Source organism: Gorilla gorilla, chromosome 23, assembly GCF_029281585.2.
Source record: "Gorilla gorilla gorilla isolate KB3781 chromosome 23, NHGRI_mGorGor1-v2.1_pri, whole genome shotgun sequence".
Taxonomy (NCBI): Eukaryota; Metazoa; Chordata; class Mammalia; order Primates; family Hominidae; genus Gorilla; species Gorilla gorilla.
The window spans coordinates 38,561,214-38,582,941 of NC_086018.1; the positions used below are offsets into that span (position 1 = coordinate 38,561,214).

The following is a 21,728-nucleotide window of genomic DNA, read 5'->3' on the forward strand; positions in this document are numbered from 1 at the left end:
AAAAAGAGGTCTCATGACTACACAGAAGGGCAGAGGAATCCAGCTGAGTCCAGCTTTCCAGACATCCCCACACCAAGGTGCCAGGCATATGAACAAAGCCATCCTGGACACCCCAGACAAGCCTAGTCACCTGCTGAATAACACTAAGAGATGACACTTAACACTGTATGGATCCAGGTTAATACCATATGGAGCAGGCAGAATAATCCCTAAGCTAAGCCCTGTCCAAAATCCTCACCCACAAAATTGTGATATGTAATAAACGGCATCAGACTTCTCAACAGCAGAAAAGAAAGAAAGAAAAGAAAAGAAGGGGAAAGAAAAAGGGAAGGGAAGGGGAAGGGAAGGGGAAAGGGAAGGGAAACGGAAGGAGGGGAAGGGGTAAGGGGGGAGGGAGAGGAAGGGGGAAAGGGGGGAAGGAGGGAAGGCAGAAAGGAGGGAAAGGGGGAAGAGGGAAGGGGGAAAAAGGGGAAGAGGGAAGGAGGGGAAGGAGGAAGGGGGGAAGGGGGAAGGGAGGGAGGGGGGAATGGAGGGAGGGAGGGAAACATGGGGGTGAATAATAGAAAAAACTTAAGAATCTTAAGTGGTCATCTCAAAGTAGTAAGATGCGGGGTAGACTTCTAGGTATCTATAGAGTTCTCAACGAATTGGGTAGCCAAGGTGATAAATACCCTTTGGTAACAGCCAATGGTGACAAATAGCCAATGGCAAAAAATAATTTATGACCAGTCCATAAATTACTTGGCCTTTGCTCACTTCAGCTCCTCTTGATGGTTCTACAGGGAATCAGTCATCCAAATATTTCCTTTTCCCCCAACAAAAAGGATAACAGTAACAATATAACACTGCCTCTTCAATTACAACAGTACCGGCCCCTTCACTACTGGCTTCATTTCTCACCATTCCCCTTTATTCACACTCTAATCACTGGTACCGGTTATGCGGCTCTTTACTGTGACTGCCTAGAATTGCCTCTTCTTCCCCATCCTACTTCCTTCTCTTTATTATCCATCCCCTTCGAATGGGCTAGGCTTCCACAACATCCCAAGATTGCTTTTATCACTGCTTACTTTTACTATTATCATGGATTGATCTCCCAGTAGATGGTAAATTCACTGAAAAGAACTCCATTCTACTGGTTTTTTTGTCTCAAGTACCCAGATACAATACTTGAAATTAAAAAAGAACTTAATAAATATTTGTTAATTTACTATGTATATTAACCTTACAGCAAACACATCATATATACAAAGTCACCACAGATACAGAAAAAAAAAAAAGGAAAGAGGGTTCTGTCCCAGGTATAAATACACAGAAGATCAGAAAAAGCTTCCAGAGAGGGCCAGGTGTGGTAGCTCACACCCATAATCCCAGCACTTTGGGAAGCCAAGCGGGGAGGATCCCTTGAGCCCAGGAGTTCAAGACCAACCTGGTCAACAAATATTGAGTACCCACTACATGCCAGGTGCTGTCTGGGTATTGAGGATTACAGTAAATAAAACAAACTTCTTGCCCTCAGGAAGCTGGAGACATAACTTAAATGAACAAAGTCATAGATGTGAGAAAATGTGAACTATGTTCTAAAAGGGCAATACAGTTTAGCCAATCACATGGTTCAAGTACAAGGAAATTAATATGGCAGTGGAGTTAGACTGGATTGGAAAAAAGAAATATGAGGTTGTGGGGGGAGGTTACAAAGCTGCTTCATTAGGCAAAGTATAATGTGTTGATATCCTGAATTGGGGTAGTTAAATACAAAGAAGGGAACGACCATACAATGTACCTGGCACAGAACAGGAACTCAAATCTTTGTCGAGTTAATAATGAATGAAGACAGGATTTATATAAGATAGAATGTGTTTCTGTTTGATTGTTGGGGATGGAGGAGAGACAGATGTCAAAAATTACTAAAGGTTTTAAGCCAGGGCAGTCATTACAACAGTATTCTGCTAACAGAAATAGGGAAAAGAGGAGGAATTTTATCTGTGGAGATAATAAATTTGATTTTGCATGTTGGGTCGAGGGACCAAAGAACAATAATGGAAATGTCATTTGGGTTTCCATTAGGTACACGAGAAGGAAAACATGGGAATGAAGACAATGAGAAACAACAAAGATTACAAGAATAGGAAGAGAATAACAGAAGAAAAGTAGGAAGAGTCTGAGAAAGAGAAAAGAGGCTGAGTTACAGATATAAGGAAATAATAATATTGCTTTCAAACCTGACTCAGTTGATAATTCATAAATTCCTAGTCTCAGATCACCTACTCTGGATCTTGGACTATCCCTCACCATCCTTCTGATTCCTAAAATTGTCAAATACCGCTGAGTATCTAATTGCATATCAGCACTTTCTGCTTACACTATTTTAGAAAAAGCTCAATAATGCTGTAACTTTATTTTATTATTATTATTATTATTATTATTTTGGAGACGGAGCCTTGCACTGTCACCCAGGCTGGAGTGCAGTGGAGTGATCTTGGCTCACTGCAACTTCCGTCTGCCGGGTTCAAGCTTTCTCCTGCCTCAGCCTCCCAAATAGGTGAGACTACAGGCACACGCCGCCATTCCCGGCTCATTTTTTGTATTTTAGTAGACACAGGATTTCACCATGTTGCCAGGCTGGTCTCAAACTCCCGAGCTCAGGCAATCCGCCCACCTCGGCTTCCCAAAGTGCTAGGAATACAGGCATGAGCCACCCCGCCTGGCCAAAGTTCTAACTTTATAATGCTGAGGGGCAATTAGCTGTCCTCAGATTTAAAGACACAAGTAAGCTCATGGGCTTATGTATAGGGACGTGAACTCACCAGCTAGAAGAAACAGAAATTTTAAAAAAGAAAACAGAAAAAAAGTAAAATATGTATTTTATACCATGGCTCAACCCCTTTTTATTGACTACTTCTCTATACCATTCCCAACAAGCCCCTACCATGTGTGTTAGGTATACATGTGAACATCTTCCCTTAACTAAACAACATAAATTGCCTTTCAGTCTTATGGAACTCATGAAGACCTCCTGGGGTAGGCTGGGTGCAGTGGTGCATGCCTGCAATCCCAGGACTTTGGGAGGCCAAGGCGGGAGGACCACTTGAGATCAGGAGTTCAAGACCAGCCTGGCCAATACAGTGCAACTCCGTCTCTACTAAAAATACAAAAATTAGCTGGGCGCGGTTGTGCACACCTGTACTCTCAGTTACTCGGGGGGCTGAGGTGAGAAGATCACTTGGGCCCAGGAGGTAGAGACTGCAGTGAGCCAAGATCGCACCACTGCATTCCAGCCTGGGCAACAGAGCGAGACTCGATCCCCACTTCAAAAAAAAACAAAAGACCTTCTGGGGTAGACCTGACTTTCATTAATTCACTTAACAAATGCATAGTGATCAGGCACTGTTGTAGGCACTGGGAGTACAACAGACAGAAAATATCTTCGCTTTCTTGGGCCTACATTATAGTGGGAGAGACATAAAAATGAAAATAAATACAATAAAAAGTTTTCAGATAACTATAAGCATTATGTGCCTGGGGGCCAGGTGGCTAATTTAGATTAAACGACCAAAAGAGGTCTCATTGAGGAGGGGATATCCGAATGAGACTTGTATAGCCAACCCTTATTATAAATGAGGCACTGTATGTGTATGCATTCAATCTTCACAACACTAAGACGTATATTTACCTAAATTATCCATAATTTTTTACAGTTGAGGAAACTGAGACACTGAGAGGTTAAATACTTGATCCTGGGCAGTGAAGCTTCAGACCTCATGCCTCTACGACTCTGTCTGAACTTGACAAGAAACAGCCAGCCATGCAGAGGGAACAGCATATGCAAGTTAAAAAGCCATGAGGCAGGAATGAGCTTGGTATCTTGAAGGAACTAAATGAATGGCATGGCCCAAGAGGAATGGACATAAGTATATTATATAAACAACTGGATGCCACTAGGAGGTTTTACACAATGGAGTGATATGATCTGATTTATCATTTTTTTTTTTTTTTTTTTGAGACAGAGTCTCACTCTGTCGCCCAGGCTGGAGTGCAGTGGCATGATCTTGATCTTACTGCAGCCTCCACCTCTCGGGTTCAAGCAATTCTCTGCCTCGGCCTCCAGAATAGCTGGGATTGCAGGTGCCCGCCGCCACACCCGGCTAATTTTTTTGCATTTTTAGTAGAGACGGGGTTTCACCATCTTGGCCAGATTGGTACTGAACTCCTGACCTTGTGATCCACCCGCCTCGGCCTCCCAAAGTGCTGGGATTACAGGCGTGAGCCACCACGCCTGGCTGATTTATCTTTTTAAATAATCATTTTGAGGGCTGGGCATGGTGGCTCATGCCTGTAATCCAAGCACTTTGGGAGGCCCAAGGCTGATGGATCACTTGAGGCCAGGAGTTTGAGACCAGCCTGGCCAACATGGTGAAACCCCATCTCTAGTAAAAATACAAACAATTAGCGGAGCATGGTGGCGAGTGCCTGCAATCCCAGCTACTAGGGATGCTGAAGCAGGAGAATCACTTGAACCCGCGAGGCGGAGGTTGCAGTGAGCCGACATCACACCACTGCACCCTAGCTTGGGCAACAGAGCAAGACTCCGTCTCAAAAAATAAATAAAAATAAATAAATAATCATTTTGGCAGGTGTGGAGAGAAAGAATGACAAGGGAGCTGTTCACCTTAGCCTGCCACCTGACTCTGAGTTTGGTATAATTTACTATTCTGCCTGGCCCCTAATGAAAATGTAATAATGTTGTTTTGACCTGTGTCTTAATATATCACTGAGTTTGGTGATGTGACCTTGAGTAAGTCACTCTGAATAAACATTTGTTATTATTATCTGTCCTATTATCATGAAGGGTCTTATAAGAAGGTACTCTGAAAAGTAGAGAGATTAACTACAAGGTAATATTTTCTTGCAAACATTTAACAGAAATTTGACAATTTGCCTTAAACTCCTCCCCCACCTCCAAAAAGGCTGCTTGAAAATTAAAGCACTATTTTGACAAGATGACTTCATTACATTCCTTGAACTTTATTCATGCCCACAAACACTACAGGTATGCTTTCCTTATGATTCTCAATCCTTTTTCTATGGTGTTCAAATGTGTTCCAATTTTTAAAGGTGGAATTCTATTTGTCTTCTAGAGAGTTCTTCTCTAAGAGACTGAGCGACAGATATTTAGAAGTCCACACGCTACGTATAAGAGACCTGAATAAATTTAAATATGATCATCTGCACATATTTTGTGTATTCACCTACAAAATTATGTAATCTGTTATGAGACAATTTTCAAGTTAGGAATTCTTCAGTCGATTCTACTCTTACATCAAAACTCCATGCAGCAATCAGCCTAGACAACCTGAAATGTTGCCAGGCCACAGAAAACTCGCCACAGTTAGAAAATCTACCACACAGAAAATCTACAATAATAATTCTGTTCAGGTATGAATAATATAAAAAAGACTATTTTTGAAAATATTAACTTTGGAATGAAAAACTTGTTGAGACAAACCTCACCTAGCATACAGACAGGCAGTAGTTTGGGGGAAAGGAAGACATTTATAGTATTGTGCTTTGTTTTCACATGACAATGGGGCATTTGAAGAATAGCCCTATTTTCCAGTGCCAGAAGCCTCATATCCTTAGGTTTCTCAATGACATCCTCTCCGGATAGATCAAGAATATGCTCCTACTTTATAAAATGAACCATGAATATTTTCCTAAATTCTTGAGCAAATATTTTTAAAATACTGGAAATAAAATATCTTGCCATAAAAAAAGAACCTGTCATAATTTTGTAAGAGTATCCAAACACAGCAACACACACTCAGAGGAAAGTGTATATTCAAGGTTGAAATGTGTCTGTGGGTCAAGAGGTCAAGCCTAAAGCTTCTAAGCACCCACCGGAGCCACAATGAGGAACTCTCAGGACAATGCACACACTGATGACAGCACTGTAGCACCAGTGAAAACACTCAGGCCATCAACAGCATGTTCATGAATTATTCTTCCAATTACACTTTAATTATAAAAACTAGCTTATTAATTAAACTAATCTACTCTGGTAAGATCAGTTACCACACAAAAGCAATGGCTCTTCAAGTTACCTTCATGGAATACGGTACAGAGTTTGTGTTAAAAATGCATTTTCACTTACTTGTGGTTATTAAAGACTTTGATCAAGGCAGAACCTCTGGAAATACAACGAATCTTGACAATTTAAATAAAAACAGCTCCTTAGTCATGGCTCATTATTCTTCCTTTCACAGCCTCTTGCTTCAAACAGTATTACTCTTAGCCAATTAATATTCTGTAAAAGGTGCTGAGAATTTTTGATCGAATAAAATGCAACAGATATTTTAATACCATTTTAAGCTCAGCACAATTATATATTTAAAGCTTTAAAACAATGAGGGAACACATAGTACAGGCAAACACATCCATTTTCCAAACAAAGTAAATAATACAACTAAAGTGTTCTCTACATCACTACAGGAGTTCACACATTACAACTACATCTAAGTGCAATTACTGTAAATTATAAAGCGCTAAGACACACACCAGCACTAGTCAGCAGTCAGTGCTGTACATTTCGAAAGCATCTAATGTAGGCAGCAAGCATGATGTGGATAGCAAAAAAAGAAAAGGTAAAGGCACACCAGCATGAAAATCTTCAAATACCTTATGGGTAGCCTATTTAAAATAGAAAGGTTCTAAATTAATCAAGGAGAAAGGAAGAATACTAGTGATCCATATTAAAAGAGAAGAACCACCTGAATGTAATAACTCAGATGTCGTATATAACATGAAAAAAATAATACAATAGGAAGAGAATTATGAGCCTTTTTATATACCAGACTATCAATAAGAAGCAGAAAATAAGGTGGGTGCAATGGTACACACCAGTAGTCCAACCAGGGACACTGAGGCAGAAGGATCATGTGAGCTCAGGAGTTTGAGGCTGCAGTGAGCTATGATCATGCCACTACTCTCCAGCCTGAGACCCTGTCTCTGAAAAAAGAAGACAGCAGAGAGTAGCCATTGAGCTGAGAACTGCACCAATGGCAAAAGACATCAAGACCAAAATCAAGAACTACAGGACTGCCCCTTTTGACAGGCGCTTCCCCAACCAGAAGCAGACCAGGAATGGCTGGCAGAAATACCTGGACCTCCACCACTTCAAGAAGGCAACGACTGCTAAAGGAGGTAATGTATGGCCGGGTGCAGTGGCTCACACCTGTAATCCCAGTACTTTGGGAGGCCGAAGCTGGTGGATTACTTAAGGTCAGGAGTTCGAGACCAACCTGGCCAACATGATGAAACCCTGTCTCTACTAAAAATACAAAAATTAGTTGGGCACGATGGCAGCTGCCTGTAATCTCAGCTACTCAGGAGGCTGAAGCACTTGAAACTGAGAGATAGAGTTTGCCGTGAGCCGAGACTGCACCACTGCAGTCCAGCCTGGGTGACAGGGCAAGACTCCATAATACATACATACATACATACAGACATACATACATACATACATACATACATCAAGGGGGTGATGTCTCTGTTTGTGAATGGTACCAGCATGTGTACAAGTCTCTCTGCCCTATACCCTGGGCCTCAGCCTGGGATGACCATGGGCAGAAGGCACACTTCTTGGGAAGATCTGAACTGGCTCCACCCCACCTCTGTCCTTCTCCCAGGATGGTAAAGAAGAACCTGGGTATATGGTGATCCCTACCCTGGGACCCTGAATCATGTCTTAATAATAAAAATTCACTGGAAAAGTGAGAGAGGCGGGGAAGAAAACTGCAGCAGCAGGGAGTAAAAGAACCTCACTTAGATCATTGTGACAGGCCTGGGAGGTTGTTGCCCAATATCCTCTCTCACTCCTTCTTCCCAGTAAAAGAATACATAAGTTTTAGCTAAATACATATCAGAAGGAAGACTACGTTTTCCAGCCTCCCTTGCAGCTAAGTGGGGTCATGTGACTAGTTCAAGCCAAAGGACATGAATAAAAGTATTAGGTGTGATTTCTAGGAAATATCCTTATAAGAACTGGGGGCCAGGCACGGTGGCTCATGCCTGTAATCCCAGCACTTTGGGAGGCCGAGGCGGGTGGATCACGAGGTCAGGAGATCGAGACCATCCTTGCCAACACAGTGAAACCCTGTCTCTACTTAAAAAAATACAAAAAATTAGCCTGGCATGGTGGCAAGCACCTGTAGTCCCAGCTACTCGGGAGGCTGAGGCAGGAGAATGGCATGAACCCAGGAGGTGGAGCTTGCAGTGAGCTGGGATCGTGCCACTGCACTCCAGCCTAGGCGACAGAGCGAGACTCTGTCTCAAAAAAAAAAAAAAAAAAGAATTGGGTACATTATTCTTTAGGCACTTCTCCCTCCTCCTGGCTGGAAATGTATATGAGATGGCTGGAGTACAAGCAGCAAACTTAAGACTACGAGGAAGAGGCCACATGTTGAGAATAGCAAGGCAACAAATACAGAAAAAAAACAGTTCTCTGATATTGCAGAGCATCAAAGCAGTCCTAGGCTATTTCTAGACTTCTTTATACAAGACAAAAAATAGACTTATATCATTTTTAAAGCCAGTGTTATTTTACTTTTTTTGGTCATAAATAATGGAACATAATCCTAATAAAGAATGTGGAGCCAGGAGTGGTGGCTCACACCTGTAATCCTAGCATTTTGGGAGGCCGATGTGAGTGGATTGCTTAAGCCCAGGAGTTTGAAACCAGCCTGGGCAACATAGTGAATCCCTGTCTCTACAAAAAAAAAAAAAAAAAAAATTAGCTGGGCATGGTGGTGTGCGCCTGTAGTCCCAGCTACTCAAGAGGATGAGGCAGGAGGATCACCTGAGCCCAGGAAGGTCAAGGTTGCAGTAAGCCTTGATTGTGCCACTGCACAGTATGGGCGACAGGAGTGAGACCCTCTCTCAAAAAAAATAAAATAAAAGAATGAAGTTAGACTGCCTACCTCACACCATACACAAACATTATCTCAGAATGGATCAACGATCTAAATGTAAGAGATGAAAACGTAAAACTCTTACAAGAAAATACGGGTATAATCTTCATGATCTTCAATTAGGCAACGGCTTCCTAAATAAAACAAAGTACATGGAACCAAAGGAAAAAACTAGATAAACAGGAGGTCCAGATATTTCTGTCAAAATTTTAAAGTTTTGTGCATCAAAGGATAATATCAAGAGGTGAAAAAGAAAACTCACAGATGAGAAAAAGTATTTACAAATCATATAACTGATAAGTGATTAATATCCAGAATATATAAAGAACTCTTACAATTCAACCACAATAAGGCAACCAAATTTTAAAATGGGCAATGGATTTGAATATACGCTTCTCCAAAGAAAATATAAAAATAGACAATATAATCCCAGCACTTTGGGAGGCCGAGGTAGGTCGATCACGAGACCAGGAGATTGAGACCATCCTGACTAACATGATGAAACCCCGTCTCTACTAACAAGACCAAAAAAAAAAAGTAGCCGGGCATGGTGGCAGGTGCCTGTAGTCCCAGCTACTCAGGAGGCTGAGGCAGAAGAATGGTGTGAACCTGGGAGGCGGAGCTTGCAGTGAGCCGAGATCATGCCGCTGCACTCCAGCCAGGGCGACAGAGCAAGACTCTGTCAAAAAAAAAAAAAAAAAAGAAGAAGAGGGACAATAAGCACAGCAAAAGATGCTCAACATCACTAGTCATTAGGAAATAATGAAAAAAAACAAAAACACAGTGACATAGCACTTCACACCCAGTAGGACTGGTAAAACCAAAAAGTCAGATTATAACAAGTGTTGGTGAAGATGCGGAGAAACTGGAGTTCACGTATTATCCCATTCATATAAAGTCTAGAATTGGGACACATATAGAGAAATAAAGTAGATTAGTAGTTCTTTGGTTTGGGGGGAACAGGGAGATAGCAGGGTAAAAGTTAAATGGTACAGGTTCTCTTTGAGGTGATAAAAATGTTCTAAAATAAACTGTGGCAATGGTTGCATCTGTGAATATACTAAAAACCATCAAATTGTACACTTTGCCAGGTGCAGAGGTGCACATCTATAGTCCCAGGTACTTGAAAGGTTGAGGTCTGAGAATCAAGAGAGCTCAGGAGTTCAAGGCTACAGTTTGCTATAATCATGCCTATGAAGAGCCACTGTAATCCAGCCTGGGCAACACAATGAAACCCTATCTCTTAAAAAAAAAAAAAAAATCCATACACCTGAAATGGATTAACTGTGTAGTCTGTGAATTTTATCTCAATAAAGCTGTTTTTTTAAAAAAGGAAATGAAGTAGTTACACTTGCGTATTACTCCAGTTTCGTGCTGCTGATAAAGACATACCTGAGACTGGGAAGAAAAGAGGTTTAACGGACTTACAGTTCCACATTGCTAGGGAAACCTCACAATCACAGCAGAAGGCAACGAGAAGCAAGTCGCGTCTTACATGGATGGCAGCAGGCAAAGAGAGAGCTTGTGCAGGGAAACTCCCGTTTCTAAAACCATCAGCTCTCATGAGACTCATTCATTATCATGAGAATAGCACAGGAAAGACCCGCCACCCCTGTAATTCAATCACCTCCCACCGGGTTCCTCCCACAACATGTGAGAATTGTAGGAGTTACAATTCAAGATAAGACTTGGGTGGGGACACAGCCAAACCATAACAATTTGCTATAACATGGATGAGCCCTGAAAGCACTATGCTAACTGAAAGAAGCCAGACACAAAAGACCACATATTGTATTATCCAATTTATATGAAACATCCAGAATGGGTAAATCCACAGAGATAGAAAGTAGATTAGTGGTTACCTGGTGTTAGGGAGAGAGAGAAAAGGGAGAGGGAAGAAATATGAAGTTTCTTTTTGGGATGATGAAAATGTTCTGGAATTGGACAGTGGTGGCAGTTGCACAATCTTGCGAAAATACTGGAAACCACTGAATTGTATTTTTGGGTTTTTTTTGTTTTGCTTTGCTTTTTGAGACTGAGTCTTGCTCTGTCACCCAGGCTGGAGTGCAGTGGCACTATCTCAGCTCACTGCAACCTCTGCCTCCCAGGTTCAAGCGATTCTCCTGCCTCAGCCTCCCAAGTAGCTGGGACTACAGGTGCGTGCCACCACACCTGGCTAATTTTTGTATTTTTAGTAGAGACAGGGTTTTACCATGTTGGCCAGGCTGGTCTCAAACTCCTGACCTTGAGTGATCTGCCTGCCTTAGCCTCCCAAAGTGATGGGATTACAGGCATGAACCACCGTGCCTGGCTGAATTATGTACTTCTGAAAGGTGAATTTTATAATATGTGATTTATATCTCAACTTTTAAGAATGAGAGCCAGGCATAGAATCCCATACCTGTAATTCCAGAACTTTGGGAGGCCAAGGCAGGAGAATCATTTGAGCCCAGGAATTCAAGACCAGACTGGGTAACATAGAGAGGCCCTGTGTCTTTAAAAAAAAAAAAGATATTCAGTAGAAGATTCAGATTTAATAAATATTTTGGCTGGGTGTGATGGCTCATGCCTGTAATCCCAGAACTTTGGGAGGTTGAGGCAGGTGGATCACTTGAAGCCAGGAGTTTGAGACCTATTTAAAAATAATAATATTTTTACTACTGCATCAAGGATATTTTTATTTTTTTTATAGAGATGTGAATCTCACTATGTTGCCCAGGCTGGTCTCGAATTCATGGGCTCAAACAATCCTCCTGCCTGGGCCTCCCAAAATCCTGGGATTACAGGGATAAGCCATTATGACAGGTCTCTGCATCAGGGACATTTGTAAGTTAAACTATTCTTTTTCTTTTCCTGTGAGTGCATGGTGGTAAAAACAAACAATGACCATGATACAGTCTGGTGCCACTCTCTCAACTTGTGCTAAGGTGCCAGCAGTCTTATCGGTCATTGCTTTTGCATCATCAGTGAAAAAAGCGGTAACGTTTTAACATTATCATAAAAACACAGTTAGCCCTCTGTATCCATTGGTTCTGCTTCTGTGTATTCAACAAACCACGGATTGAAAATATTCATGGAAAAAAGTGAATGGCTGCATCTATACTGAACATTTACAGATTTTTTTTTCTTACCATTATTCCCCAAACAATACAGTATAACAACTACAGCATTACACTGCATTAGTTATTATTATTATTATTTTCTTTTTTTTTTTTTTTTTTGAGATGGAGCCTTGCTCTGTCACCCAGGCTGGAGTGCAGTGGCGTGATCTCGGCTCACTGCAACCTCTGCCTCCCGGGTTCAAGCTATTCTCGTGCCTCAGCCTCCTGAGTAGCTGGGAGTACAGGCATGCACCACCACGCCGGCTAATTTTTGTACTTTTTGGTAAAGACGGGGTTTCACATGTTGTCCAGGCTGGTCTCCAACACCTGGCCTCAAGAGATTCACCCGCCTCAGCCTCCCAAAGTGCTGGGATTATAGATGTTAGCCACCATGCCTGGCTTGTATTAGTTATTATAAATAATCTAGAGATGATGTGAAGTATATGGGAGGATGTAAATTACATGCAAATACTACACCTTTTTATATAAGGGACTTCAGCATCCATGGATTTTGGTACCCACAGCAGGGGTACTGGAACCAATCCTCCATGAATACTGATGAACGACTACAGTTGTGAACTTGTGATAACCAGAAGTGAAATCAGGGACCACCAGCAGTCCATCTGCAGACTCCACTTTGTGAACTCCTGGACTAGACTATAAGCTAGAAATAGGAACCCAATTTATATTTACACACGAGGCAGTATTGTGTGTTAGAAAAGTAGCATGGGCTTAGGTTCAAATTCCAGAACTGCCATTTAGGTGATGAGAGCTTAACTCCTCCATGCCTAAGTTTCCTGTGGTATAAAATGAGGATCGTACCTACTAACAAAGTTACTATACAGATTAAATGAGATGAAGATCTAAAATTTAACAGGTGTTCAATAAATGTTAACTCCCTTCCCTGTTTTGTTCTCAACCAGCTCGTTCAGCCCCTTGCATAGAGAAGATACTCAAATGCTCAGTAAATATTTGTAGAATTTAATTAGTACCTCACAGAGATCTACATAAGTCAAAGTTCTAAGATAAAATATAAATGCTAGATTTAGATATAAAATATTGAGATATGCTCACGTATTTCTCAGAAAAATATTATACTCAGATTAAATTTTAAATTAAAAAAATCTTTTATAAAATGAGTCAAATATTTAAAAAATTATTTGCTTTCCAGGTGAGTAGCAGTAAAAAGTGAAATGGTATATGTTAAAAGACACACTGTTCCATATCTTTGAATCAAAAAGCTTTCACAACCTGTGTATCTCCATAGCTCAACTATTTGAAATTCAGGTGATATAAACAATCCATGGTGACTTTTCTTCAGCCAATATGGTGATGAACAGCACCATTATTTTAGTCAAAGCATCTGATTTTACAAGCCAACACCACCACTTACTACCAGGGTATATGACCATAGGTTATTAGGTTGGTGCAAAAGTAATTGTGGTTTTTTACTTTCAATAGCAAAACTGCAATTATTTTTTTGCCAACCTAATATTTATCCCGATGAATATAACAACAACTCTCACGAGTTAACTGTGAGGACTGAGTGACATACTACATGAGAAGCACTAACAATGCTAAGACAGTAAGAGCTCAACAAACACTAAGCATTTTTTTCTGATTTAAATATATTCAACTGATATTTTTGTAGTATTCTTACATAGCATCTTGGCACCATATGTATAGATGTAAATTTTTTTTTTTTTTTTGAGACGGAGTCTTGTTCTGTCTCCCAGGCTGGAGTACAGTGGCATGATCTCGGCTCACTGCAGCCTCCACCCCGTGGGTTCAAGCGATTCTCCTGCCTCAGCCTCCCAAGTAGCTGGGATTACAGGTGCGCGCCACCACACTCAGCTAATTTTTTTTATTTTTAGTACAGACGGGGTTTTGCCATGTTGGCCAGGCTGGTCTCAAACTCCTGACTTCAGGTGATCCACCTGCTTTGGCCTCCCAAAGTGCTGGGATTACAGGCATGAGCTACCGCACCCAGCCTAAAGATGTAATTATTTTTAAGTTATTCATCTCAGTATATGAATGAAATTATTTTAAGTTATTCATCTCAGTAACGTTTACGTGAATGCTGATAATAACTCAGTAACTTTTAAGTGAATGCTGATAATCCTAGCATCTCCCTAAATTGTTCAATTTACACCATAAATTTACTTTTCCCACCTTCTAAAGCGATAATGCAAGGGATTCTAAATCGTGGCATAAGTCTGGAATTCCTTAGATTACCCCTTTAGGAAGCGAAATTATGTTTCCAAGTTCAGACTCTGGCTTAAACTTCAAATTGTCCCAAAAATGGACTACGAAAATACACAAACTTTCTACACCAACAGATATCTATCTTCAATATGTTGAGTGTATCTTTAAAAATACAAAACAGCTACTAGGAAAAACCTCCAATATAATGTATACCTAAAGTAGTTTGTTTTCTGTCATCATTAAGATCATAATGAAGCTGGGCATGGTGGCTCACACCTGTAATCCCAACACTTTGAAAGGCCAAGGCAGAATGATGGCCTGAGCCCAGGACTTCATAACCAGCCTGAACAACACAGTGAGACACTCATCTCTATAAAATTTTCAAAATTAACTGGAGGCAGTGGTACACTCCTGTAATCCCAGCCCTTTGCACTTTGGGAGGCTGAGGTGGGAGGATAGCTTGAGCCCAGGAGTTTGAGACCAGCCTGGGCAACATGGGGAGACCTCATCTCCACAAAAAATTTAAAAATTAGCCAGGCATTGTGGTGAGCACCTGTGGTCCCAGTTACTTGGGTTGCTGAGGTGGAAAGATCACTTGAGCCTGGGAGGTCGAGGCTGCAGTGAGCCGTGATAGTGACACTGCACTGCACTCATGCACTCCTGCCTGAGTAACAGAGTAAGACCCTTGTCTAAAAAAATAAATAAATAAAAAATAAGAAAAAAAAGACTATAATGAGATTGAACGGAAAACTACAGCTCAGAATCCCAAATATTCCTGATATGAGTGTATTTCCAACTTGAAAGACTCCATTTTGGAATGAGAGAAAGCACAACTTTAAAGGATGTTATGTACATAATAGACATTAACCATTTTACTTGATAATAATCAAATGTAACAAGATAAATACATAAAATAAACCACCATTTTCGCTTCAAACATGGCATGTTTATGTGACCACTTCTAAACGTCTCTGGGGCACTACCCATCTCTGACATGCCTTCACAAGGTAGGTACAAGGAAAGGGCAGACACAGAGAAAAACATCCCTATTCAATCTACATCTGATTTTTTTTTTTTTTGAGACAGAGTTTCGCTCTTATTGCCCAGGCTGGAGTGCAATGGTGCGATCACCGCAACCTCTGCCTCCCAAGGTTCAAGCGACTCTCCTGCCTCAGCCTCCCGAGTAGCTGGGATTACAGGCATACACCACCATGCCCGGCTAATTTTGTATTTTTAATAGAGATGGGGTTTCTCCATGTTGGTCAGGCTGGTCTCAAACTCCTGACCTCAGGTGATTCGCCCGCCTCAGTCTCCCAAAGTGCTGGGATTATAGGTGTGAGCCACCACGCCCGGCCTACATCTGATCTTTTTAAACCACTGTCTGGTAAGACTCCTGAGAATTCATGATCTTTTTTTCCCCTCGAGACAGAGTCTTGCTCCGTCACCCAGGCTGGAGTGCAGTGGTGCAATCTTGACTCACTGCAACCTCCACCTCCTGGGTTCAAGCAATTCTCCTGCCTCAGCCTCCCAAGTAGCTGAGATTACAGACACGTGCCACCATGCCTGGCTAATTTTTGTATTTTTAGTAGAGACGGAGTTTCACCATGTGGGCCAGGCTGGTCTCGAACTCCTGACCTCAAGTGATCCATCCACCTTGGCCTCCCAGAGTGCTGGGATTACAGGTGTGAGCCACCAGGCCCGGCCAGAATTCATGATCTTTTCAATAACACTACTCACTCCCACCCACATACCGCAGTTCAAAAAACACTGCTCTGGAGGAAAGTCAAACTTGAAAACTCAATCTAAAATACAAAAAAACTCAGCACTCAATAACTTCTTGGAGGAAAAAAGAAAATGAAACCAAGAAGAGAACATTAATCTATACTAAACAGAAGAGATGGTATGTAACATCCTTTCCTCTAAGAATGACAGAAGGGCCAGGCGCAGTGGCTCAGACCTATAATCTCATCGACTCAGGAGGCCAAGGCAGAAGGATCACTTGAGGCCAGGAGTTCAAGACCAGCATGGGCAATGTAGCGAGACCCCACTCCATTCTCTCAAAATTTTTTTTTAGAAAAGTAGCCAGTTGAGGCCAGGCACTGTGGGACACACCTGCAATCCTAACACTTTGGGAGGCTGAGGCAAACGGATTGCTTGGGCCTAGGAGTTCGAGAAACATGGGCAACATGGTGAAACACCAGCTCTACAAAAAAAAATGCAAAAATTAGCTAGGTGTGGTGGCACACACCTGTGGTCCCAGCTACTAGAGAGGCTGAGATGGGACGATCACTTGAGCCCAGGAAGTCAAGGCTGCAGTGAGCCAAGATTGTGCCACTGAACTTCAGCCTGGGTGAGAGTGAGACCCTGTCTCAAAAAAAACTAAAATAATAAAAAACAAAATAAATAAAAAGCAGCCAAGTGTGGTGGTGCATGCCCATAATCTCAGCTACTTGGGAGGCTGGGGTGGAAGGATAGTTTGAGCCCAGGAGCTCAAGACTGTGGTGAGCTGTGATCATGCCACTGCATTCCAGCATGGGTAACAGAGTGAGACTCCAACTCTAAAAAGAAGAAGAATGGCAGAAAGGAAACTAATGTTAACAGGGAAAATACCCATAGCCAAGTCTGCTAATTTAAAGATGAATGCTAAGGAATTTCCACGTCTTGTGAAGGCATGCATATCTTGTGCTAATTCTCTTAAGATTTAAGATGAATAGCTATAATAATTGTCATAATCTATCCCTCACTCCATTCTTCAGTTCCAAAAACCCTGTCTCCAAGAAGCTTGTCAAAAGCATACTTCCATCTAGTAATTTACACTTTCTTATTATACACAGTAAACATTTATTAAAAATAATAATATTCATAACAATAAACTTTTAAGGCATCCAACAATGTGGTAAGCGCCTGCCAGTATCATACTAGTTTACAGCCTTCCTCAGAATCAAAGTATATATAAAGAACATCTGAAAGAGGGCAGCATAATACTTAGCAGGCAGTATTCTCACACAACCAATAAAGACACAAATGCTGGCCAGGCGCGGTGGCTCACCCCTGTAATCCCAACACTTTGGGAGGCCAAGGTGGGTGGATCACCTGAGGTCAGGAGTTCGAGACCATCCTGGCCAACATGGTGAAACCCCGTCTCTACTAAAAATACAAAAATTAGCCGGGCATGGTGGTGGGTGCCTATAATCCCAGCTACTTGGGAGGCTGAGACAGGAGAATCTCTTGAACCTGGGAGGTGGAGGTTGCAGTGAGCCAAGACGGCGCCATTGCACTCCAGCCTGGGCAACAAGAGCAAAACTCCATCTCAAAAAAAAAAAAAAAAGACACAAATGCTGTTATAGAGGGAAACCAAAGTCCTAACTATAAAACATAAAAACCCATGCACTTTTAGTAAGCATTCATGTGTTACTGTGTAACATTACTGTGTTAATCAAGCACTTTTCGAGCAAGGAAAAAATAAAATATGGACAAGTGGTGATTTTATAATAAAAACACAACATATGAACCACATTCATTGTACTTCTTCAAAAACCAACATTAATGACTATTAGGATGAATCATTTTTAGGACAGCAAATATAGAAACATGTAAAAAAAAATATGTAAGCCGAATAATTTTTTTTAAACTCACCCATGTGATTTTTTTTCACTTTTCCTTTTTTGAGACAGGGTCTCATTCTGGCACCCAGACTGTAAAGCACTGGCATCATCACGGCTCACTACAGCCTCAAACTCCTGGGCTCAAGCATTCCTCCCACCTTAGCCTCCTGAGTAGCTGGGACTACAGGCGTGCACCACCACACCCAGCTAGTTTTTGTATTTTTTGTAGAGATGAGGTCTTGCTACATTGCCCAAGCTGGTCTCAAACTCCTAGCCTCAATCGATCCTCCCGCCTTGAGCTCTCAAAGTGTTGGGATTACAGGTGTCAGCCACTATGCCTGGTGACTTTTCCTAATTTTTAATTATGAAAGTTTATTTAAAATACAGAAAAATGAAATGATAAACCCAAATATAACAATTTATGACACACTGCCATATTGGCATCAGATTTTAAGAAAGAGAATATTGGAAGTAAGTTGAAAGTTTCCCTCTTCATTCCACTGTCCTGTCTTCTCCTTCAGAAGTAAATATCCTGCTGAAGGTAATATAGCTTCTTTTAATCCACATCTTAAAACAATTTTGCAGCATACATATGTTTTCCTTAGACAACACAGTATTGGATTGACTGATGTGTTTGTTTAAAAGATGGGGTCTCACTATGCTGTCCAGGCTACACTGGAACTCCTGGGCTTAAGCAATTGTCCCGTCTCATCCTTTCATCTCAGCCTCCCAAGTAGCTGGGACTATAGGCATGTTTTTATTTTGTCTTAAATGATCATAAGAGGTATCACATTTAACTTTTTGTAACTTGCTTTTAATTTTTATTCTTTTTTTTTTTTTTAAATAATAGAAACAGGCTCTCACAACATTGCTCAGGCTGGTCTTGAACTCCTGGCCTCAAGCAATCTTCCCACCTCAGCCTCAGTGCTGGATTACAGGCATGAGCCACCATGCCAAGCCACTTGCTTTCTTTTTTTTTCAACATAATGCTTCCAGGATGTATCTATATTGACACACGTAGACCTGATTTGTCCATTCTGACCGTACTAGAGCAATAGGTTGCATTAAAATGCCACTGCTCGCTTATCCATTTCTCTGTAGCTTCCAAATTTTTTCCTATCACAAATATAAATGAAATTAAAACACGTGTACATGTTTCCTTTTGCATAAATGGAAGGTTCACCATTCATGCAAAATACATACAAGATGTATATTTTGTACTGCTGGTTCATAGGACATATTCATCACCTTCACAAAATCTTGCCAAAAACTTTCTACAGAGCTCAATTTACACACCCATCAGCAGTGTATTAGGGTTTCTCTTTCCCCATATCCTTGTTAACAATTGGTAGTATGAGATTTTATAATATTTGCAAAATTTAAGTGTGTAAAATAGTATCCCATTGTTTGAGAAAGAGCCAACTTTATAGTTTTATTAGGTATATGGGCTTTCCCTTCTGTAATATTTTTAGTTCTAGATTATAATATGTATAATATATATACAACTTATTCCTTTCTTCTGTGCATCCACAGAGTCAGACACTATGGAATTTTACATCTAACATTTAATCCTACAATCGGAAAAAAAAGTTTTCTTTGCAATTATGATTTCCAAGTTGACATAAGCCTTTAGATAAATGATGATACAGAGTATCTTTAATCAAGGCATCCCATGTATCAGAATTTCATATAGCTCTACTCAGCAAAAAAGACAGGTATCTTACCTATACAGATAATTTGGTCTTACTTGTTAGATAATAGCTTTACTGGTATATAATTCACATACTATAAAATTCGCCCTTTCGAAGTATTCATCTCAGTGGATTTTAGTGTAATTCGCAAAGCTATGGAACCATCACTACTAGCTAATACATCTTCTTTACCTTAAAAAGAAACCCCATTCCTATTAAGTGGTCACTCTCCATTCCCCTCTCTTCCAGCCCCCAGCAACTACTAATCTACTTTCTGTCTCTACGGATTTGCCTATTCTGGACATTTCACATAAATGGGATCATACAGTATGTGGTCCTTTATGACAGGCTTCTTTCACTTAGCATAATGTTTTCAAGGTTTATCCATGTTGAAGCATGTATTGGTACACCATTCCTTTTCATTGCCAAATAATATTCAACTGTATAGCTATACCACATTTTATTTATCCACTCATCAGCTGATGGGCATTTGGACTATTCCATGTTTTCCCTATTATGAATAATGCTATTATGAATATTCATGTAAAAGTTTCTGTGTTGGTGTATTTTTTCAACTCTCTTGAGTATATGATGAGAGGAATTGCTAGTCAAATGGTAATTCTACGTTATGCCATCTGACTTTAACACTAAGCAAATTTTAGCACTATGACATACATCAGGGTGCTGAATTCCTATGAGTTGCTTTAATCCTCTTCCCAAAAAAATTCATCAATTTGCTCTTATTCATAGTCTAAAAAAAACTTCCCAAGGTTACTTCCTTCCATACAGCCACAGACGAAGCTTTTAACTTTATACACACATACACATACACACACACACCCTTCTCTACAATGTAAAGCAGTCTAACTTTGATTCCCTGGGAAACTGCACTGTTTGTTCAAAAATCAAGGTAAACCTACCTAACATATGAATACCATTAGCTCCTTTAAGGTTACAATTAAAGTTGCCCAGAACTCAGTTCATTATGTTATAGAGACAGAGTACGCACATTATGGTTCTTTCTGTATGAAAAAAAGGCTGATGGCAATCTGGCCAGGAGTACACAGGGGTGAGCTGAACAGTGCCCTCAGGTACTGCAATGGTAAGAGTCTCATTGGAGTGAAGCAGCTAATAGATTTAGAGCACATCCATGTCTTTTGCCAAATGAGGCAAAATAAAGTAAAAAGTCTTTAACAAATGGAGCTATGAAAGAGCCTGAAAAGCCTGAGAGCTACACAAGAGCTCTATTACTAATATTCTTCCCTGATTTAAAAAAACAGAGCTTTGTTTTGCCTGTGACAGACGCTATCAATCCTCCCAGTAACTTGAAGGCAAATATAGCCACATGACAGCTCATTAGCATTTCAGAGAAAAAAACTATGATATTTAGTGAAAAACAAAAGTGTAATAATGAAACCATAGCTCCCTATGATGACACTAGGGGCCCAGCTCACAAACTAGCCAGTCAGAACTTTGGTAACCTTATCTTTTCTAAAGCTAAATTTTCCTGCAGAAGTGCCTCAAGACCAAAGAAGAGGACAATTCCCCAGCTTTACCTCTGGCTGGATTAGGCACACTCAAGCCACAAAACGTAATACAAAGAGAATGTTGCAAGTAATCAGATTTGCAATTCAAGGAAAGCACAGTAAAGCAGAATCAAAAGACTCTCTAGGTCAGGGGTTCCCAACCCCCAGTCCATGGCCTGTTAGGAACCAGGCCACACAGCAGGACTGAGTAGTGGGGAGCAACTATTATGGCCTGAGCTCTGCCTCCTGTCAGATCAGCAGCGGCATTAGATTCTCAGGCAGCATTAGATTCTCACAGGAGCACAAGCCCTATTGTGAAATACACATACAAGGGATCTAGGTTGCACCTTTCTTATGAGAATCTAATGCCTGATGATCTGAGGTGGAAGAGCTTCATCCCAAAACCTTGCCCCGCTGCCTCAGTCCATGGAAAAACTGTCTTCCACGAAACTGGTCCCTGGTGCCAAAAATGTTGGGGACCACTACTCTAGGTGGATCATAAGATCATAACCACAGAGCAGTTCACAGAAAGTGCACAGGACAAGGTGCTCATCTCCAGTTTTCATCCCCATGTGGTATATATAGTATTTGTCATCTGCATAGTACTTTGTATGTCCAGACTATTTTATAATCA

General features: G+C 40.9%; 1 protein-coding gene across 6 annotated transcripts in view; it reads right to left on the reverse strand.

The window, feature by feature from the left end:
- Positions 1 to 21,728, reverse strand: part of MRTFA (myocardin related transcription factor A) — a 224,305-nt gene that overhangs the window by 146,976 nt on the left and 55,601 nt on the right. The window contains exon 1 of one of the 6 annotated variants that reach the window (XM_055374717.1): positions 11,368 to 11,454. The exons of 4 other annotated variants lie outside the window; for them this stretch is intronic. In XM_055374717.1, coding sequence (XP_055230692.1) covers positions 11,368 to 11,445 — 78 coding nt within the window. In that variant the 5' untranslated portion in view covers positions 11,446 to 11,454. Of the gene's footprint in view, positions 1 to 11,367; positions 11,455 to 21,728 lie in introns of those variants that run through there. One more of the 6 variants, XM_063704793.1, reaches the window with a different exon arrangement.